Consider the following 23,731-nt stretch of genomic DNA (forward strand, 5'->3'; position numbering starts at 1 on the left):
TGGGAGAAGAAAACTTAAGAGCTTTGGAAGAGGAAGAACAGAGAAATCTCCAGAGAAAGGTCCAGAGAAATCTGTGAGGTCCACAAGTGTGGAAGGGAAAGGGAAGTGTGATCAGGCTGGGATACAGAAGGCTAACAGTACACTTTATATGAGAAGAGCTTAGAGGTCAGGAGAGCACAATGCTGAGGGGTTTGTTTGGTTTTATTTTCCCCTCTGGAAACTTGGAGAAAGGAGGACAGGAAAAGATGATAAGAGGGCACCATTGTTTGGTTTTAAAGGTCCCTCCCCAACCCCCCACAACAAGAAAGCTCATTTTAATGAGATGAGAGAAGGGGAGAAAGCTCCCTCCGTTCTGATGCTTTTGAGCTTATCAGGGACACTCTGCAGCAGAAATTCCAGCGGATCCTTCAGCCTTCAGAGTTCATGAGGTGGGGCTCACACACATCTGGATTTGAAGAAGAATCGTGGGTTTCAAGAACTCTGTGGTCTCTTAAGCATTGGTATTCCACAGCTACACTTCCCTGATACTTTGCACTCAGTAATGACAAAATAAATATTTGTAGAATTGAGTTGTTGCTACCCTGTGTCTCCACTTCCTCCCAGAAGGGTAGAATAAACTTACATGTGTTTGTTTTATTTTGCATATAAACCACGACTTTGTAAATTTTACTTTTTGTGACACTCTTTTCTCCACAATTGTGTGAACCCTTTTCAGTGGAAAAATAAGAATGAAGAATTCCTAGTTTTCCCTAATAATATTTCCCTCTTGTAAGTCTAGTTGAGCTCCTGGTGTTAATCACGGTATCAAATGTTTATGATAGGACATCTAGGTGAGGCCTGAGTAAACTGCTGTAAGTTACAGCCTATCCCTTCTGTGTTTGTTCAGAATCCTTTTTGTTGGATGAAATTACTTTCTTTCAAATTTTGCTCAAGAAAATTGAATTGGGTTCTGAGGAAAAATAGGCTACTTACGTAATGTTGGCAGGGGGTAAAGATTGGGAGCGGATCATATGGCAAGGTTAGATGGCTGTGTCCTCCGGACTTACCCTGTGTAGTTTGGGAGTGTGTCAAACATGATTTGACGTGCATAAAATCCCAGTTCTGTAGTGCTAAAGCATGTGCTAAAGCTCTGCTGTACTCCAGTATTGCACAGATGTTTCACTGTCAATTGTTTATATTATGCTAACCCTCAGAGAATTTATTGCTGTTGTGGTATAAACGTTCCTCCACCGTAACCACTCACCGCATATTGATTCCTAGGACACTGGGGATTCAAATCAGGGTGGAAAACAGTTGTGGAGGGGCATCTCCAGTTTCCTGGAGACTGGACCTAGTTCAAAGGAGCCACATAAAAGGACTGAAGCATATGGAGGACAAAGAGGAATTTCCTAGAATCCAGCTAAAACACAGGAGTCCCCTCGAGCAGGAACTTCCAAGGAGGTGTACCCTTTCTAGACCTACTGGAGTAATCCTGATTGCTGTAGAGGACCCAGGGCAATCCTGGAGACCCCCTGGAACCACTACTAGGAAGAAAACTGGGAAGAGGATGGCAAAACTCTCCAGTTAGTGTAGCTGTCTCAGTGGAAGGACTGTTGTCCCCTGAGGCACGAGGAAGACAGCATGGAAGCACTGACAGTATGCACTTGGCCTGGTTACTTTCTCTGAGCTTCATGTTCCTTAGCTGTAAAACAGGAGTGATAACCCCCATCTTGCAGAGGTTTTGTGAGGAATACATGAGATAATCCCTGCTGGTGCTCACTGAAAGTTAGTTTCATGTGCCCTGGGTGGGGAGGAGGGGAATTGTGAGGAAGGGAAGGTTTGGGTTGTGCATCAGATTATCTGATTCTCACAGCCTGGCACAGTCTACCACCTGCCTGCCCTCTACCATCTTACCTAAGTACCATTGCCTAAACTATTTTTGTTATAGTTACTCATTGAGCAGACTTATGAAATCTCCCCACAGCACAAAACTGAAGGTATCCACCTCCAGAGGTGAGATTCTCACCAAGACAGGCTGTGGGGAAGGTAGCTTTGAGCAGGTCTCTAGGGTCCCCTAGAAAGGTGCCTTTTCTCTGCTTGGCTGCTGCTTCTGAGGCGCTGGCTGCTGAGCCCACTTCCTGCCCATAAGGCTGCAGCCTTAGCCCTAGCCAATTGCTCCTAAATGGGGGAGGCAGCAGCCAGGGTGGGAACCATGGCCCCTGCCTTTAACTCACCCAGGGGACAGGTTAGTCAGATAGATGGTCCTTTGTTCGCCACCCTCCACCTCCCACATAGACAACATTCTAATGTGTTTGATGGACTGCATATAGTTTTGTTTCTACATGCACTTTCAAAACCTTTGTGTGCTTATATTTTATAATGGCATACCTAGTCCTGTTATTTAGCCCTTTCTGTTTCTTACTTTTGTCCTGAACTTATTGTTTTTATGATTTGTCCATGTTGCCCTAAATGCACTTATACCTATACATCACTGTGAATTGTGCTCTGTGTATTTTACCCATCTCCACGTATTTTACCCATCTGCTCCCTGGCTGATGGGTTTGGAGATGGCGTCTAACACCCGGCCTCCACAAATAATGCTGCTCCAGATATCTTCCTGGATGGTCTCACCAGAGGATTTCTACCCAGGAGCAGAATTGCTGGCCACAGGGCATACTTTGAGTACTACAAGATTGGTTTCCTCAATGACTGACACCCTCCATTCTCTTCCACCTACTCCCATCCCCAAACAGGACATGTAAATTTCTATATTTTACCTATATATCGTGGCAGTATCCAGCTTTATTGTAGGTGTAAAATACACATTGCTGCTTTATCATGTACTTTTCTAATAACTAGTGAGTTTGGACATTTTTTGATATGTTTGTTAACTTTTTAAGCTTCCTCTTCTCTAATTGCTTATTCATATTCTTTGGTATTTTTAAAATTGGGTTAGCTCTATATTTTTTGACTTTCAGGAGTTATAGGTTTTGATCTGTGATCAATTTTAGACATTGCAAATATATTATGATGATATTAGGTCTATTAATTTTGTCCATGGTATCTTTCATTGAACAGAAATTCTTCATTTCTTGTAATTGAATTAATCTTTTTTTCCTTGTGGCTTGTGCTTTTGAAAGTTTGCCTAATAGTTTGCTAATTTAAAGCTTATCACCTTTAACACTCCTCACTGGAAATTCAGAGATCACCACGGTTCTCTCTGCCTTTTAAGAGATAAATCTACAATCTGTGGCTATGCAATTCACTTCTCAGCATCACCAGTTCCTCATCTATAAAATAGAAGTTTGAACCAGCTTACCTCTGAGGTCCCATACATATTTGAACAACTGGAGCCCTACAGTGAAATGTTTTGATTCAGTGAAGGGACAGGAGGATGGGGCAAAGGTGTAGAGGCAGGAATCTACACAATGGACCAGGTTGGACCAGAGTGAGGTAGCAGGAATCATGGCAGAAGAGGTTGTGTAAACTCTAACGGCCACCTGAGAAGTTTGAGCTATGTTGCCATGGGCAGCCATGTGGTTTCTGCGTAGAAGACCACTGTGGTATAATAAAAAATAAATACTTGGTCCTTGTCCCCAGTACCTGTCACAGAGTTCCTAAAACCCTAGAAATTTCCTAAGTAATAGAAATGTCCTTTGTGATTCATAATAAACCCCATGATAATACCTGGGTTTATGCTCCTGCAGACTTAGGGTGAGGTCCCTAGATAGCTTCAAGATGGAACCAGTCACCAGCAAGTCCAAGAGATTAGGGGATCAAAGAGTTGGAACTTTCAGTACCACCCACTAAAGTCCAGGAAAGGAGGGTGGGACTGGAGATTCAGCTCTACAAAAACTCTTGAACAAGATGTGAGGAGCTTTTTAGTTGCTGAGCATTTGGAGGTTCCTGGAGGGTGCACACCCAGGTAGGGCATGAAAGCTCCGCATTGCCCCCATATCTTGGCCTATCCATTCTTCACTTGGCTGTTCATCTATATCCTTTGTAATAGCCTTTATAATAAACCAATGAGTGAGTTCTGTAAGCTCTCCTAGCAAGTTAATTGAAGCCAAGGAGGAAGTAATGGAAACCCCTGATTTATAGCCATTCAGCCAGAAGCACAACCTCAGGCTTGTGATCAGCCTGAAGTCAGGGCAGTCTTGTAGGATTGAGCCCTTAACCTATGGGATCTGACAGTGTCTTGAGATAGTATCAGAATTGAATTCAATTATAGGACACTCAGTTTGTGTTTTCTGGAGAATTGTTTGGTGTCTGGGGGAAATCCCACACACATCTGGTCACAGAGGTGTTCAGTGTGACAGTAGAGAGAAAAAGCAGTTTGTTTGTGTGTGTGTGTGTGTTTGTGCTTTTGTATGCTAATGAGATGATCTATGGCTGGGGGCCCTTAGATAGCTTCGGGAAGGGGGCTGGTCGCCAGAAAGACTAATTTATGACTAGAGGGTTAGAACTTTCAGTCCTACCTCTCCCACTTCTAGAGGGGAGATGGGCTACAGATTGAGTTCGGTCTCCAATAGCCAATGAATTAATCAATCATGCCTTCATGGTAAACCTTCATGAAGACCCCTAAACAACCAGATTCAGAGAGCTTCCAAGTTGGTGAACATATTGAGGTGCTGGGAAGGTGGTGCACATGGAGTGGGCATGGAAGCTTTGCCCATCCACTCCCATGCCTTGCCCTGTGCATCTCTTCACTTGCTTGTTCCCTAGTCGTATGCTTTATAATAAGCCAGTAAAGTGCTTTCCAAGTTCTGTGACTCGTTCTAGCCAATTATCAATCCTAAGGATAGGGTCATGGGAACCTCCAATTTATAACTAGTTGGTTGGGAATACAGGTGGCCCAGGACTCTCGACTGGTGTCTGAAGTGGGGGCAGTCTTGTGCATTTGAGCCTTCTCACTTGTGGGATCTGATGCTAAGTCCAGGTAGAGAATGTCAGAATTCATCTGAATTGTTGGACACCAAGTTGGTGTCCACACAGAATTGGGGAATTGGTTGATGTGAGGAAAAACCCTCCCAGCTACATAGGGAAATCACGGTTTTGGAAGATGAGCAGAAAAGGGTGGGAGGGAGAAGACAAGAGAGAAGAGGGTGAGGAAAGAGGCCAGGCAGCAGTCCAAGTGTGAGATGATAACACCTGAACTCTGGTAATTGAGGAGACCAAATCCACGGGAACCAGATGCAAAAGGCATTCTGTCTGGTAGGTATAGGGCTAAGGGAGTAAACGTGGGGGTGAGACTGGGATCAAGTCCCCTTCCTACCACTTAGAATATGTGGACTGGGAGCAGGTTATTTAATCTCATGAAACCTCCATTTCCACATGTGTGAGGTATGTGATTGTTGTCTCCACCCCTAGGGTGCTGTGGGGTTTACAAGAGATAGTAGTGCACATAATGTGCTTAGCACAGGGCCAGCCCCCAGTAAGTGCCGGCTGTACTCGCCTTCTCTTTGCAGGGGTGGCTCAGGAGAGGGTGTAATCAAAAGATGATTATGAGGGTTCAAGCACCAGGCAATGGGAGAGTCAGCAGGTTTTAATGCTTCCACACAGGGGCTGGATTCTTCTACTTCCGCTTACCGCTGACAGCTGAGGCCTGCTACCTCAAGCCCTGAAATGCAGTCTGAAGACTTTTCCTGGACTTACTGGGCACCATTGGACTGTACAGGGCTGTGGCAGACAGGAGCAGTGGAAAGAGATTTGGATGGGACGTCAGAACACCCAGATTTTACTTCTTGGCTCTTCCACTTATTAGCTGTGTGAATTTGGCAGTGGTTTCCTTATCTATAAAATGGGGGAATTGGAGAGGGTGGTCTATTGCATGTTACTTCTCAGCACCTCAGCTCCTCCCCACCCCTCTCTCTTGCTTCTAATCTGCCTACATCACTTGGTTTGTCACTGGACAAGTCTAAGTTTCCATGACAACTCTCTAATTTCTCCTTCACAGTTATTTATTTATTTTTTGGCAGCTATTTCCTTGTGGAGAGATAGCGTAGGTCTTTCAGGTGCTTCCATTTGACCACTGTTTGCAGGTGAAGAGGTTTCCAGGATGCTCGCGGGATGTTACTCTGGTAGTAACAGAAATGATGGCCTGGGGAATGGGAAGAGTATGAGCCCAGTTTTGAGCCTGAGTCTTTGGGGCTCATTTATTCATTCAATCTGCAAATCTTCATTCAGCATTACTACATGCCAGGCTCTCTGCTAAGTGCTGAGGATAGCGATCAGGACCTGCTAGGGTGAAAATTACTCTTCAGAAGATAGCAGAGTGAATAATGGCCATTCGAGTTCCTCTTAACTACACAGAGGGGCTGGGTAAGATCTATAAAGGAGAGAGGTTAAACAGCAAAGCAAAAGTGACTGAAATTCTAACACCCATGCATGGGGATTCTTGAGCTAAAGATCTGGTCTGTAGAAGAAGACACATCAGACCCTCATATTTAGCATCTAAGCCGAAATCAGCAGTAAGCATGTTTTTTCTCCCATAAAAACTTGTCCCTAAGAAGAGAGACAAGTGCTTACAAGGACTCTTATGTTAAAGGAAACTGTCACAATTACTTTATCTTCAGTCATGAAGCCTTTCTTGGGGAAAGAAAAATTAGCAATACTAGTTTGGGAAGCTTGAAAGAGAGATTCTGTTTGCAATGACACTTTTAAAAAGGCAACAACAACCAAAAAAGTAATTATTCCTAAAGCTCAGGTGTCAGAAGTTGTGAATGTCTAGGGGGTTGTGGATCCCCAACCTCAGAGACAGGAACAGCACCACTCCCATCCTGGGGCTGTGGCCTCAGGCCTCTGCTTCCTCTTTTTCAGTCTAAATTCCAGAGCAGAGAGGTGCTGGATGACCAGCTTCAGGCAGGGGAGGGAGGAAGTAAAGGTAGTTTCTCAGCTCATCTTGTCCTCGTACTATTAATAGCATCTGTTGTTTTCTTAACTGAAAATTGGAGAGAACCAAACAAATCAACATCATATTGGCAGCTTTCTGCACATCACTCACAAATACATCTGAATGCTCTGTACTCTCCAGTGTTTATTTTCCTCAACCACATAATCGGAATTTGAACATTCTTTTGACACTTCTTTTCGCTCACTTGAATAATTAGTTCTATATATAATCCAAATATTAGCTGGAGCCCTCTAGCCCCTCAGAGATATAGTTGAACCTTCCTGGACCTCAATTAGTTGGGCAGTTAATTCTGAATGTTGATGTGCCTATTTTGCATGTATGGAGAGTTTGTACGTCCCCCCTCCCCATACAAGTAGAATGCTGTCTATTTGGTACTTGCTCATTCATACATTCTTTCAACAACCAAACCCAGGTGCAGCTGGGTTGAACCCCAGGGTGTTTCCTGCCATTCAGTGTGATGCCACATTCACCTGCTGTGGCCAACATTCCTTGGCCCAGGACTGCAGGGATGGAAGCCCACCCAACATCAGAAGTGGGCAACAATGCCAGAAACCTATCAACCAAAACAAATGTAATTTGTAATCCTCCCTGGATGATGTTGAGTGATTGGCAACTGAGCCCCATCGTATAGTAAATCAGGCTGTTTCTCTTTAAAAAAGAGAGACAGAGAGAGAGAGACTCTCCCAATGTTGCCTAGGCTGGTCTCAAACTCCTGGCCTCAAGCAATCATCCCTTCTTGCCTCCCAAAATGCTGGGATTACAGGCATGAGCCACCATGCCCAGCCTAGGCTGTCTCTTTAGCTCTTCAATTATAGGGCTTCCTGCAACCTCAGCCCTTAACGAATGAGCTAGTGTGTAAGTGACTAGCTAAATAAATGTGCTGCAAACCTCTGACAAATGGCTTTTTGACATTATTAAAATTTATTTATGTGGAATTAAAAAATTCTTTTCTTCTGCATCATGCATCCTACACTGCTTTTAAAGAAACTCTGCTTTCCTTTGTTTTACCGTCTAACATTTCTTTGTTTCCCTTCTGACATGTTTCAGCCTCTTGTCATCACTTGGAACATTTTTACTGCCTCATCCCTCTAGTTTCCATTTCCTAGCCTAGCCCAGCCCAGTATTTTTGAAACCCAAATACCTGGAATTTTGCCTGATGTTTAAAGCCAAAACCAAATGAAAATGTGAAGAACCAAAGGAGATTTTATTCTTCTGTGACTCAAAATCCTGTTGTTATTGTTAAATGAACCCTGTGGGATACAGTCTGGTATTTTTAACACCTTCTGGGGGTATTTGTCAATATTTACATTTGATGTGATAGCTTATAAAAGTCCAGTGGCTTTGAGTAAACCCTGTTCACTAAGAATAAGACCCAGAAGGTCATATGAATCAACGATCAAAGAATGAAGATATTCTGAATCCAAGTTTCTTGTTTTGATTATTAAAAATACCTTGCAGTTAGTTAGGCATGAGAGAAAGCTTGTGTATAAAGTTTGGCTTGTAATTCACATGAATTCTCTATACAGGCCAAAAACTACCTTCCCTTTGGGAATATACAATGACCTTATTTGGAAATTACTTCAGGTAATTATGAAGTAATAATATCTCTATTCATATGCTAAAAAGAATTCAAAATAACATTCAATTATCATCTCTTAGAAACTAAATTAAACGGGTACTCACCCAAGTTGAAATGCAAACAAATGCATGATATCATTATGTGACCCTCCCCTAGCCCTTACCCTGTCCATGGCAGATGCTAAGAAAAACTTGTCCCTAAGAAGAGAGAAGTCAATTGATTTAGTCAGCCTTTCCCACTGTGTTTGGACTGAGCCTCAGAACCCTCCTTATCCCCATACTGCAAGGAGTTACTGTCAATCAACTAGAGATGGCGCTCAAGATAAAATTATTTTCCATCCTGTACTAATATAATAATAAGCATGGAATCTATTTATTGGTTTTTTCACAACAGTAAAATATATCTTTAGCAAGTAACAAATGGTAGAGGTAATACTTTTAGATAAAGAGGGAAGAATCCTTCTGACTTTTCTCTTTATCGCATTTTACCCACACACAATGTGGATGGAATCTGCAACTGAATTTAGCAGTCACACTGAAACTCTGCTGCATGACCACACTGTCCTGAGGCCATGTGCCAACTTCTATGTTTTTTTTCCCAAAGCTCTTCCAAGGAAGAGCTGCCACTTCTCCATTTACTCTTTTCACCTGTAAATTAATGCTGCCGTTGGTATTGAGAAAATGGGTGAATGAAAGAAATCATGACAACACTCCTGGGGTGAGAGCAAGAGGAATGAAAACACGTGGTGTGAGAGCAGGTCAGAGATGGTGGCTAACACAGGAACCAGGATGGAGGCCTCAGACTTGACCCTGGCCTGCAGGACGTTGGCCTGCATTGTCTGCAGGAGGAAACACAGAGGTCAGTGGATATCCTGCGGTCTTCCATTAAGGCCTCTTACTATTCTGGAACATTTTATTTTTATACAGAAATCTCCCACTTCCTGATCTCCCCAGTTAGAATTGATTGATCAAAGCAGTCCCTCTCCCTGTTATTAAATAATTAAATAATATGCATCAATTGATCCCTATAACCACTTAAAATGTATCTAACACAGGAGAAATCTTTGGTAAATATTTACTGAATGAATGAACAAATAAATAATTGGAGGGAGGGAGAAAGAGACAGAGTTAAATCCTGAGGCTGGAGTTTTTGGTCCTTCAGCCCCTTATCCAGTTGCCCCTGGCAGCCCCATCCATGTGACCTTGAATTCTGTCCAAGTCTTATCACTTTCTATGTGTGTTGTAATGGAAAAAAGGTTACAAAACACAGTCTTTCTGGCCTGGGGTACCAAAATAGTAAAGACTTCTGTTTTGAAAGCCTCTGACAAATGAACACAACAGCCACAGTGATAACTTTAGCAGGAAATTGAACCACAAAAAGCAAGCAAGCCACAAAGCCCTGAAGGCTAAAAATGCCTCACAGGCCAAGAGGCAGTTAGGTTGCGCCTGAGACAGAGGCTGCTTTCTTAACTGGGAAATGGGTGTCTCCAGATATATAAAGCTGTGAGGAGATCACCATGGCCCAGCTCTGACGAGCCGCTGGTACAGCATTGTTGGTTAGTTTGCCTCAACCTGCAGCAGAATTTTTATTCCAAGAGTTAACAGTTAGTTAGGCTTTTTCCAAAGGTTGAGATGACACCCCAACTCCCACACCCAATTCCGTCCTACCCAGTTTGAAACCAGGCAAAGTGAGTTAAGACATTGGGAGATGGGAGGGGACAGGAGGGGTAGAGGCCTGGCACCCCTCTCTCTTCTGTTTCAAGAGACACTTTGTGGAGTTGTCTAGAGAGATTGGGGGTAACTGCTCCTTCTGCCCCCAATCTCCCCTTAGCTCCCCACTCCTCCCTATCCTGCCAGGCCAACCACCAGCAGAGAAGGGTGCTTAGCTCCAGTGACGCTGTGAGTGAGGTACTTGTGAGGATGCATATGGTTCCTGTTGGAAATGCACGGAGGAGCAGTGAAACACCAGAAGCCCCATCCTCTCTCCTGCCCGTGCCCTCATGCCCAGCCAGCTGAATATTCCTGTGGCTTCCACTCCTGCACTGTCCCCTCAGTGTCACCTCCCCACCACATTCCCACGGCCCCACTTGCTGTGTCACCTCTCTCCTGAGGGAGAGGTGACTTCCTGCCAGTCTCTTCACCACCAGGCTCACACAACTCCCATCCATTCACTGCAGGCTGCCAGACTGAGCTTTCCAAGCACCCCCGGACTGCCTCCAGCCCTACTTTCTCTTCAAGGCTTCCCACTTCCCTCAAAATGAAAGCCCTGACTCCTTGGACACCATACAGACCCTCCCTGATCTCCCAGCGATGCTCTTAGCAGCATCATTTTTTTTTCTGCCAGATTTTCAGGTGCCCTCAGTTCCAGGAGCACCAAATCACCTGGATGCCATGAGCTGCTTATGACACAGTTCAAGGTGTGACATCTTTGAGGTCTCTCCATAACACCTCTACTGCAGACGTCTGTCTCTGGTGTATCAGCTGTACCTTGCACACACGTCTCTAACCATCTGTCCACTGTGTCTGTCTGTTCACACATCAGATTGACCCTATGTTCTCTCTGACACCAGGTGAGCTCTGGCACCAGTGCCCAGCAGATGATTACTGAATGATTAATAAAACTACTCACTCCACCTACTGCTTTTAAATGGGCTCCATTTTGGTATGATTTGGTGTGTGAACCATTAAAACTTTTCAGAAGTCAGGATTTGAAACAAACTTGGTAAAAAGTAGTTAAGCAATGTCTTCGTTGTAAAGTGAGAAACCAAGTTGCTTGGAAACAGGTGAAAAGCTTAGCCAACAGCTTCACAATTCACAGCCTGGCACTCCAGTAGCCCTCTCTGGACAATTGCCCAGGTTTTCTTGTTTTCATTTCTGTGTTTTAATTTACAAGTTACCTTTATATTTCTACTAATACCTTACTGGCACTTGTTTGTGAATGAAACAATTTTTTTTGAGAGTTTGTTCTGTGTGAGTGTGGAAAGTTTCTTTCATATAAGATCATCAATTCTTTTTTTAAAAATAGTGTTTTAGGTTTTCTCCTACATAAAGAAAGTGGTGGGGGTGAGGAGCTGGGGGTGGGCCAGATGCTCACATTGTATTTCTGTGATTTTGCTGTTGGAGATACTGAAGATCATTTTGCTGGGCTTCGCTCTCTTAAATTACAGAAAAGTGCATTTGGTGAAGTTTGGTGTTTTTAGTAAACATATACAAGATGTCATAGGGCTAGAATTAGTGAAGGAATAGGGTTCGTGAATGAATGAGCTCAATCTTAGTAATGAAATGTTTGGAAAGCAACAGAACAAGAGAGAAAGAGCATCAGAACATGATTTATGTACCCCATACATTTATACGAATAAAAAAAAGATCTGATTTAGGGTCATGGAAATCACATACCTAAACTGATGGTTAAACAATAAGTGGCAAGTAACAGTTTAGCTACAAAAAATGTACAGGAACACATAAGGAAACTTACATGGGAACTTTCAGAGAGGACCAAAAAAGGTGGAATAAGATTATCTGCTCTGTTATGATCCCCTGTATTTCTCTGCTCTATGTTCTTCTCTTGGGCAGTCTTTTCCTGAGATGTTTTCATGTTATTAATCAAAAATAATAGAAACGAATAAACTAGATCAATGCATTTACAAGATTTTTTGAGTGCCTGCAGTATGCCTCGGTGTGGTGGGAACTTGGTGTACTGAGGTGAGTAGCATGATCCTGAAGAGCTTAGGAATCACTGAGTTCTCGTAAGTGCAATAGAAGAAAAACTGGTAGAAGGAAGTCAAATGAAAATACAAGTTTCTAAAGAAAATAAGTATTTACAAAGGAATTTGTCTGCATTAATTTCTGTGGAAAAGTTAGCTATGTATAGAAGAAAGAAACTTGTTAGTAATTCTTTCATTCATTCATTTATTCATTCAACAGTGAATCCCTGCCGTGGTAGTACTAACTACTTGCACTGTGGTAGTGCAAGGGATACATTTGCTGTGCAAGTAGTTAGGAATTTTTTTTTTTTTTTTTTTTTTTTTAGTGCTTTGTGTATGCTAGGCTTTATGCAAATATACAGCCAAGCACAGAGGTTAAGAACTTTGGAATCAAACCGAAGTGGTTCTAGTCCCAGCTCCCCCTTACAAATTGTGTGATCTTCAACAGTTCATTTAACTTCTCTAGATCTCAGATTTTCTCATCAGTAAAATGAGCGCAGTAAGAGTACCACCCTCACAGCATGAAATCAGATTTTCTGTACTCTTTACTAACTCACTTTCCATGACGCTGGCATGTGGCAAGTGATGACTCAATGCTGGCTCATTTCCTTAACTGCTTTTATTTTATTCATTCACTGCCATTCCAGAGGAAACTGCGGTTCTGAGATGTGCCCTGGGTCACTGCTGAGGAGCGGACCGAGCCTGGGAGGGAGCTACCCCTGCCTTGTTTCCTCACACTTTATGGGGTGGGTGTCAGGAATGAGGCTGGAGGGGAAGGCAAAATCAGATCCCTAAGAGCCCCCTGGACCCTGCTTAGGGTGTTTACTTCTATCATAAAGGCTGTGCTTCTGTAGAGACCTAAGGCAGAGAGTGCCAAGGTCAGGTTTGCATTTGAGAAAAATTCTTCTCGCAGCAATATAAAGAATAGTTTAGCAAAAGAAATGAGAATAGCTGGAAACCCAGTTAGGAGGCTGTGGTAGTCCAGGAGCACACTAAGGCAGCAACAATAGGTGGGTGGAAACTGGAGCATTTAGGTAAGGGAGAGGGATGCCAGAGGATGTGATGGTGAGGGAGAGGGGAGAGGGTGGGACTCCACCGCACCAGGGCTTCTGGCTTTATTGACTGGGTATATGGTGGCATCTTGGGCCAAGACAGTGAGTCACAGGGAAGGGGCTTTGAGCCTGGTAAGCTTGGGACACTTTTGAGACATTGGGAGGAAATGACACATGGCAGTTGACATACAGATCTAGACGTCAGGAGAAAAGTCAGGGCTGGAGATTTTCGGTTTACAGTTGAAGGTATGAGTAGGAATGAGATCATTTACTCAGTCCATCCCACCACATTGAGCACCATGAATCAGGGGCTCCTCTCCCCATGGGGCAAGAGAGGTGAAAAGACAGTCAAAGTCACTACTTTCAGGAGGATTAGGCTCAAGTTAGGCTGGGGAGGTGGAGAAGGCATCAAACAAATAAATGAAAACTATAACTTCAGTTATTGCCAAGTGCTAGGAATATAATGTTGCTGTTAAACTGCAAGGTGGCTAACAAGTTGGAAAGTCTTTCTTGAAGAACTGTAGAAACATTCATTAAAAACAAAATAATTTTATAGTTAAGCAAGAAAGTGATTGTACTATAACAAGGGAGACTTATTTCACCATAGGAAAAAAATCATAACATTCTAAGAATAGAAGGAAAAAATAACAATTACCCAAGCCTGCAACCACCTGTAAGACCAGATCAGCTTTTAAGAGGAAAGTTAATTAGATAACAGGAAGAGGTAAAAATGAGATCATCAGAGATGGGGGAAAAGGCAAATTTAGAAATTCTGAATTTAATAGGGGAGACAAGTATGTAGGAATGTAAACACATTGTGCTTTCTCTGCACAAACACATTCACATGAGGATGTATACACAACCCTTGCAGGCACAGGTACTCAGTGAATGCCTGCGTGCCAAGGAGGGGGACAGCACTGAGCAGGAGAGGTGGCAGGGCCTGGTGGCCCAGGAGCACTCATATAGTCAGGAGACTGATATAAAAGAAAGATCCTGCTAACATGCCATTACAGAGTATGGAATGAGCAAGGAAGGAAGAGGGGGAGGCTGTAAGAGAGTGCACAGGCCCTCATTTAAATGGACGGGTCACCAGCCAGCACTTCATGCCTGTTCCTAGATGACCCACAAAGCGAAACGAAACTGGATGTGGTATTTAGCAAGTCTGAGATTTGCTGGTTTAAGTACTAAGTTAGCAAACCAGCCTTGGCAGCCAGAGCAGGTAGGGTAGGGGGCCAGAGGAGATGGGTGTATCCAGGAGGCCAATGGAGGAAGGAGAGGAAGGTTTTCTGGGAAGCCAGCTGACATGTCATGCTTTGTCAGTGGGGCCTCTGCATGGATTCCCTCCACTCCCCCCCAGCCCCCAACTCACTACGGGGAGCTGCAAAATGACAGACAATGGGTGGTTTTGTACCCAGCAGCCACTCCTCAACCAGTGAGGAATGGGAGAGAGATAAGAAGGTGGGAAACAAGGATTGCTTGTCACCATCCCTGCTCCTCCTGAAGCCCTGCACTGGGAGCAGGTACAGAACCCGCTGAAGGTCACCTAATCATTTCACCATGGAGTTCTTCCCCAGATGTGAAACTGCTGGGACTGGAGCAAAGGGTGCCCAGAGCTGACTGGAGGAGGAAGCCAGAGCCACACTGGAACATATGGAGACGCTAGCTCCTGCCTGCTATTAAGGATCTTCATTTTCCCAGAAGAATTAGAGGACCACAGGAGTGCTTGGGAAGAAGCAATTGTGGGAACCTAGGTGAATGATGACCGAGGAGGTGAAATGAGGAAGGAGGCCTTTGGTCTCTGCCAACCATACATTTCAGGTTGCCTTTTGCTAAAGTCCTGCTGATGTTAATCATTCTCTCCAGCAGATCGCGGCTTGAATCATGGGGTCTGAAATGTGGGTTTATGAGAGAAAAACAACATGGAAAAATTGGGCGGAGGCTGGTAAATGTGAACATTCAAACCTGCCCCCGATCTGAGATGGTGGGACAGTGGACCCCTGGCCAGCTCTCCAGGTGTTGCGTATGCACATTGGCAAACCACCTTTATTAGGTGGTGTGACACCTGGGTAGCAATTCTCAACCAATACGATGATCTGAATGTCCCTGGGCCTGACCCAGGTGAGGAGGACACAAAATCATGCAATATGTCTCACAGAGCTTAGTCAGTTTTGGGAAATACTGGACTAATGTTATGTTTTTAAAGCACCTAATTCTTTTTCTCTTTTCTGTTTTATCTAGGCACTGGGAAATCATGAATTTGATAATGGTGTGGAAGGACTGATTGAGCCACTCCTCAAAGAGGCCAAATTTCCAATTCTGAGTGCAAACATTAAAGCAAAGGGGCCACTAGCATCTCAAATATCAGGACTTTATTTGCCATATAAGGTTCTTCCTGTTGGTGATGAAGTTGTGGGAATCGTTGGATACACTTCCAAAGAAACCCCTTTTCTCTCAAATCCAGGTAATTTCTACTTTTATAGCACTCAATGCTTGAAAATAGATGCCCTAAATCACAGCTTGGCATTATATTTATGGACTGTAGATAAAAGTAGGAACAACTGGGTAAATAGTGCACTAGAATAACACTGATAAAAGCAATCTGGTAAATTCTATGCTGTTATTCCAAGGTACTTCTTAAAGAGATGTCCTCTTCTGCTCAGTGAACTTCTTTGTTGACAAAAACAGTATCTTTGTCTAATTCAGTGCTTTCAAAACGGGAAGAGGAGACAATTTATAGCCAGTGCTAAACAGTACAGATTCATTTACTAGAGAATGAGAGCCTCAAAACTCACTGCCCTTCTCCTGTGGAGCCATGAGCACAGAGCCAGGGTTTTACCTCAGTTTACCTTATCGCTCCTTTTCTAGGATGATTATTACATGTCCAGCTAACTCACCTTTCTCGCTTTTCATTATTCATCTCGTTTCAATGACATTCTTGTATCTGACTTTCTGGGAAATATATATAGTGGTCTTATGATATATATGGACATATATAAGTGTACGTATATACATTTATAGACATATACACATATGTATATATAATATATATAATCTTAAGACACACACACATACATATATGACACATACACATACATACATATAAGACACACACACATATATAATCTTAAGACCCTTCAAGAAACTATTTTGAGGCACTTTTATAAGAACACTTTTTGAAATACTTTGGCAATGAGAACAAAAATGACATTTTCTTTACATTCTCCAAATTAAATGTGTTTCCATATTTGAAGAAAAAAAGGGAAAATAGGAGCTAGGGTTATCTAGAAACATGAGTTTTCATTAAGAACTAACTGATAAAGAACATATAATTGACAATTCAAAAATATATATTTACTGTTGTTATTATAAAATAAATAAGTCCAGGCCATTGGAAACAACAACAGAAAAGTCAGCTGTGTTTGCTGAGAGCAGCAAGCGGGTCCTGCAGCTGGCATAGAGGCAGAGCTGGAGGCAGGGTGGAGCGGCTGGGGCTGGAGTGGTCAGTGAGAAGAGTGAGAGAACTTGCTAAAGAACCCCCCAACCCCACCCTGGGGTCAGGTTTACTTGCTGAAGAACCTCCTTGGGCCCCTTGAGAGCTGTGTAAAACATCCCTGGGGCACAGGACATTCCAGAAGTGAGGTCAGAGTCACATGCTAGGATGCAGGCTCCATGGGGGCAGAAACCTCTGCTGTCTCACTATTGCCCAATGGACTGTGCACAGTGCCTGGCATATGATAAGTCCTCAGGAAGCATTGCTGGGATGAATACGTGAGAGCAGGAAGGTATAGGGGCCACAGTCACAGAACAGCAGATAGTTCCATTTCCTGGAGCATGGGTTCTGACTAGGAAAAGCTAGAAAGTTGGATCAGGGCTAGATTGTAGGGCTGAGAAGTTCAGGTGTGATTTGGAGGAAAGCATTGTCTCTTCTTTAAAAGGCACCCATAAGGAGGTAGGAGGTGCAGGTCTTGGTGGAAAGGCACAGCAGCTCCAGAAATCAAACTGCCCCAGCTGGGACTCTGACCAGCCCTTTACCAGGCTGTAACAGAGAGGGGATCCAAAGTGACACTGCTGTTTCCAGCAGCTGCTGGAAGAGAGGGCTGCATTTTGCAGGGCCCAGTGTGGGGGGAAAGGGATGGGATGGAATAGAATGTTTCCAGGAGCACTGCTTCTTCCAAGACTACAGGCCCAGCAGCCTGGTGTGGGTTCTTCCCACAGTTCTTTGACCCTAATCAAGCCCAGTTCTCCCAGTCCTAGTGGCCTGGGCACCCACAGGGGTATAACTTGTATTTCTAGCACATTTAATCTAATTTATTTTAGCTAGATCATGAAATACCTGCAATACAACTCTCCTCATGACATCTTGAAATATAAGCCATGCTTTGTATATATGGGATGCCTGGTCCTGTGAGGTTTCTGATATAATAGAGGAATACATTCCTTTGTCCTCAGAGGCATTTCTCTGAATTTTTTTTCCTTCTTGGCAGCCATACCTTAAGCAAAAGATGGTAGCATACTCTCGACATTTAGTCATTCCCCTGGGTACCTGTCTGTGTGCCAGGCACTGTTTTAGGCACCAGGGATACTGACCAAAAAAAAAAAAGTTGCCCACTGGAGCTTACATGTTCGGTGGGGGAATCAATAAATGAGTAAATGGTTTGGTATGTCAGAAGGTGCTAAGGCTGTGGAGAAGAATTAAGCAGGAGGGGAATGGCAAGTGCAGCAGGGGGGAAGGTATACCTTGTTGTTTCAAAGAGATGCTCAAGGAAAGGCTCACATAGAAGGCAACATAGCACTGAGGGTCAACGGGGAGCCCTGGGCTTCTTGGGGCAACCAACAGGAAGCAGATTGTCCTTGATGTTCTCATGATAGACAACGGTGGCAAAACTACAAGTCTTGATTTTTCAACATTGCCTATGAGTTACAGACAGCCTTGCCTGTCCAACACATCTGTGAGCTGCTAATTATTAGGTTGTCATTCTGGGGCCTCCCTGGCTATGATGTCAGCCATGAATTATCTTCCATGATAATTTGCACTTGTGGAGTTGGCTAATGTTAAGGATTCAGGAGTTCCCCTGCTGAAGCACACAGACATTCCTAAACCTCACAGTGGAACAAGGGATGCATTTCTAATAATCTTATTACTCTTTGGATTAGTACTTTTCAAACTGGAGTTTGCAGACTCCTGCATTTTGAAAGTTTTTAATGAAATGTCATTCTCCCACCCTCCTTCCCTTGTTTAGTGTTAGTTCTTAGAAATCAGTGTAAGAAAGTCTGGATCTACTGGAGGACTCCCTAGTCACAGAGTACCAGACATGACTTCAGGGCAGCATGTCTGTATTTGCAGTCATCTTCATGCCAGTGATAGCCATAAAACCTCAAAGCTTCCTCAAATGTGGCTAACAGAGCCAGTTGGAGGAACCAGTTGCCTTGCTGCACACAGAGAACCTGGGTTGCACAATGAGAGCCATGCTTGACTACTGATAACAAAAGGCTATCGTTTGTTACCACTATGTGCAGTAATAAGCACCCAGGGAAGAATGTACACAATCCCAGTGCCAGCAACATTTAGATGAGGCCCCCATGATTAACACAGAGCTCAATAATGCTCTAATGCTGGCATTATTTATATATTTATATATTTTTTGAGGCAGAGTCTCGCTCTTGTTGCCCAGGCTGGAGTGCAGTGGTATGATCTCGGCTCATTGCAGCCTCCGCCTGGCAGGTTCAAGACATTCTCCTGCCTCAGCCTCCCAAGTACCTGGCCTGTGCCTCCACGCCTGAATAATTTTTGTATTTTTAGTAGAGACAGGGTTTCGCCATTTTGCCTGGGCTGGTCTCAAACTCCTGGCATCAAGTGATCTGCCTGCTGCAGCCTCCCAAAGTACTGAGATTACAAGCGTGAGCCACTGTGCCTGGCCTGCTGGCATTAAAGAGAACATGACAAAGTTATCAACTGCCATATTAAAATAGGCATTCAAGGACTACTTGCTGACAGTTTTAAGTTTGAACACTGATTATCCCAAGTTTCCAACGAACGTCTTGGAGTTGCTAATACTCTTTTGTGTATCATGCTTACGTGCTCAGGCATTTTCTGCATTGGTATTGTGGAAGTTGAGATGTACAAATATATAAAACAATATCTGAAGCCTCCTCACAGTTTGTAACCAACTTCAAGCAAAACAATATCCACAACCTTAAACTAATACAACATAAAGTGAATGTAATGAGGATATTGATTTGAATTTTTATTTACTTCTTAGGGGTTTTGTATTTAATGAATAAATATGTTTTGGTTTTACTGACTCTTGAGCTTTAGTGAATTAAGGTGTTTAACCTTTGCATGTTAATATGTATAATAAGTAATATAATAAAAATTGTTAATAAATATCCATTTTATTTATTTTGTTCCTTAGGGACAAATTTAGTGTTTGAAGATGAAATCACTGCATTACAACCTGAAGTAGATAAGTTAAAAACTCTAAATGTGAACAAAATTATTGCACTGGGACATTCGGGTTTTGAAATGGATAAACTCATCGCTCAGAAAGTGAGGGGTGTGGACGTCGTGGTGGGAGGACACTCCAACACATTTCTTTACACAGGTAATCGTTTCAAAAGGATTGCACGGGCCAGGATGTCCAGATAAGTACTGTGTCTCTTTTGCCTTTGTAACTGTTATTACTCTTTTTACTGCTATTTAATATGTAATGTATATTATATGATCTATAATATATATGTAATATACATTAAATGGGAACGTGTAAATCTTACAAACATTACTAAGAATTTATTGATTTCATGATTATAAGTCATTTCCATATATTTATGTATATAATAAATATATAAGACATAAAATATGTATAAAACATATATATACCATACATATGTAAAACAAAAAGACTATTGAGCCCCAACCAAGTCATTTATGATAGATTCTTATCAAAAAGCAACATGTCATATAAAAACTTTAAGCATAAACAAAATAATGTAAATAAGGGCCTTTATAACTCAAGATGGATTTGATTTGTAGGTTGCACAGGTAGCAGAAGCTGGACCTCTGAGTGTGAGTCCTAACTCTGCTGCAGACTAGGAATATAAGTATCCTGGAAGCCACATGACCCTGGGTCCTCAGGAGAGCATGCACTCTTCCTACCCACTACCTGACTACCCCCACCACTCTCTTTTTTTCTCTCTCAAATTGGTGTTAAGTAGTTTTCATCAGAATAACTCTTTTATGATTTTTCCACTTTAAACCTATAATGTCCCAAAACTTTTGAATCTGGTTCCACCTTTCCCACTTCCCCCACCTTGCACTGCATAGATCTTTGAAGTATTCCCAAGGAAAGGAAGAAGAGGCTGGTAAACAGTTCTTCTATCAGCATTCGCAAGGAAGGCTTTGGCGTGGGAACAGCCCTCCCCTTGAAGAGGCTCCTGCTTCTACCATCCTTATGTGGGCTGTCAAAGACCATGCTATTTTGATAAAAGCAAAACTCAAAATACCCCAAACAATAAGTAGGAAATACCCAAAAACATTAAAAGGGATTATCACTAAGAAAGTAATTTGTATTTTCTTTCTAGTACTTTGGAGTATTTTCAAATAATGAATGCATGTTACTTTTGCAATCAGAAAGCAAAATATAAATTATAAAAAGGAAAGAAACACAATATTGGATCAAAAGTCCCCATTCCTAATTCACTTGAATGACTTTGAGCAGGTCACTTAGCACCTCTGAATCTGCTAGCTTAGCTTCAAAATAGGGGATGATCATGCTCAAAGTTCCACGTTACTGTGAAAATTATATGAGATGTAAAAATATGTGAAAGCAGTTTATAAACTATAAATAGCTATATTCTGGTATGCAGCGTCATGGAGGTTGCCTGCTTATAAAAATATGTCAGTCAAAATCATAACTCACAAACTAAAGTTGGCCTTCACTTAAGAAAATACCAGTATGAATGTGTGCTAATTAAATTCCTTCACAGATATTTTACTTCTTGGTAAACACAGGCTAAGGAATAATTTCAAACTGAGTTAAACTGAGAGGTTGTGAAATCAATTTATGGGTTATGACCAGTAGTAGGGCTTTTTTTTTTTGACAGATAAGACTAAAATAGATTAGGCACTTACATTACTCATAAGAATGATAAATATTTTTCCATGGGAAAAGATGTATATAAGATGGCAAGAACAGCCCCAGGCACATAGCAGACAATCCATAAATGTGATGAGGATGACGACTAGCACTGGACATTGTTAGCATGGATAACATTGCAATCAAACAGCTTCAACAACTCCATGAGGGTTAAATGAACTAAGAGAGCCAAAACGAGGAGATAATTGGAGCAGGTCACTGGGAAGCACTGGGTAGGGGTGAAGACTCAACAAAGTCCTTCTGACTCTACCACTAATGGTGGGGTCCTTTCAATGCCTGATTACCCTCATCTGTGGAATGAAGGTGATAACAACAGTACCTATTATAAGGGGTCACTGTGATTTAATATGTGTAATGAATGTATAGGTAAATGGCCTTAGCACAGGGCCTAGTATGTTAGCTGTTCTTATTTTAGTTATGTGCTGGCTCACTGGATAAGACCTGTGAAAACCCAAACCTTAGCTTTTCACTGAGGCAGTGTCAGCACCCTTGGACACACAGTGGGAGCTAGATATGTCTCCTCCCCCTTCTTCCTTTAGAATAATGGTTTCAAAAAGTTTAAACTATGACCTGTAGTAAGAAGAACATTTTAGACAGGGAGCCAAAACACACAAACATATATGTGTGTGTGCGTTCACATACGAACATGCAAAAGCACTTGTATGTGCAAACACATACAAGTGAAAGAAAACTTTCACAAAGCACATGGAATGCACCCCAACTTTTCTGTTTTACTGTTTTATTCACTTAATGCCAGTTACCACTCATTAAATTGATTTTCTTGTACTGTAGCTAATCCATGTTTCTAAAAACTCAGCTTTAAATGGGACGTGACCAAAATAATGCATGAACACTCAAAGGAGTTTCATCCCTTCATTCAGATGTGAACATTCCTGTGTTCCCCTTGACTTGTCTTTACACCATCTTAATCAATGCTGTCTTACAGCAACAATTAGTCATTCATAGCCTGTGGTTTGTGTTCATCAGTGAGTGTGCCCTGATAGACCTGAAAAGATTGGGAGACCATGCCCAGCTTCCCATTATTTCTGTAGCCTGTCCTTTGTTCCCATAACAGTACAGTCATGCCTTAGTATCTGTGGGGGATTGGTTCTAGAACTCCCTGTGGATACCAAAATCCATGGATGCTCAAGTCCCTTATATAAATGGTGCAGCATTTGCATATGACCTGTGCACATCCTTGCATATATTTTAAGTCATCTCTAGATTACTTATAATACTTGATACAATGTAAATGATATGTAAATAGTTGTTATACTGTATTGTTTAGGGAGCAAAGACAAGAAAAAATATATGTTCAGTACAGATAAAACCATCCTTTTTTAGAAAATACTTTTTGTTCATGGTTGGCTGAATCCAACAATGCAAAACCCACAGTTAGAGACAGCCAACTGTATGTGCCTTTGCTAAGTAGATAAATTTAGTTAATGATGAAGGACTGGATGAAAGAAAGATTTGAGGATAAAAATTAGAGTTTGCTTATCTGTAAATCCTGAAGTAAATAATTACAGTCTCTGAGAAAACTGAGATAACTAAGACCTAGTCATTTACTTCACATTTCATGATTGCTTACCAAGATTAAACTTGTTCTGATGAAAATCTTCACTTTTCATACTCATCGTTTTGATGAGTGAACTTAACAATTAAAGGTGGCTGGGCACAGCAGCTCATGCCTATAATCCCAGAATTTTGGGAGGCTGAGGCAGAAGAATTGCTTGAGCCCAGGAGTTCGAGGCCAGCCTGGGCAAGATAGGGAGACCCCATATCTACAAAAAAAATTTTAAAAATTAGCCAAGTGTAGGGGCATATGCCTGTAGTCCCACCTACTCAGGAGGCCGAGGTGGGAGAATTGCTTGAATCGGGGAGGTTGAGGATGCAATGAGCTATGATCGCTCCACTGAACTCCAGTCTGAGTGACAGAGTGAAAACCCTGTCTCAACAACAGCAACAACAGCAAAAACATTAAAGGTAATTCCAGGACACAATAGGGATGAGGCATATTGCCTGTTTAAATAAACTTTCCTGGCCTTAAGAAAACAACTCTGCTGAATAATTTTATGGAATTAGAATGACATTAAAATAATGAATCTGATAAATATGATTAGTTAATAAAAATACAGCTAAAATAATACATCCCTTGGAATTTTAAATCTTACTGAGAACCATTTCTGCACACACAGTATCCAATATACAAACACACATGGAAGAAAACCTTTCCAAAGCTCATGGATTGCACCCTTATATTTTCTGTTCTGTTATTTGAGTTTTTAAATGCTGGTTACCACCTATTATATTAATTTTATTGTATTGTAGCTTGCTCATATTTTTTTAAAA

At 42.2% G+C, this 23,731-nt stretch overlaps 1 protein-coding gene across 2 annotated transcripts in view; it reads left to right on the plus strand.

Annotated features, from left to right (window-relative positions):
- NT5E (5'-nucleotidase ecto) overlaps positions 1–23,731 on the plus strand; it is a 51,731-nt gene that overhangs the window by 7,518 nt on the left and 20,482 nt on the right. For both annotated transcript variants that reach the window (XM_063605407.1, XM_003822843.6), the window contains exons 2-3: positions 15,465–15,687; positions 19,640–19,828. In XM_063605407.1, coding sequence (XP_063461477.1) covers positions 15,465–15,687; positions 19,640–19,828 — 412 coding nt within the window. The remainder of the gene's footprint in view (positions 1–15,464; positions 15,688–19,639; positions 19,829–23,731) is intronic.

This window comes from Pan paniscus, chromosome 5 (assembly GCF_029289425.2).
Source record: "Pan paniscus chromosome 5, NHGRI_mPanPan1-v2.0_pri, whole genome shotgun sequence".
In the NCBI taxonomy this organism is placed as follows: Eukaryota; Metazoa; Chordata; class Mammalia; order Primates; family Hominidae; genus Pan; species Pan paniscus.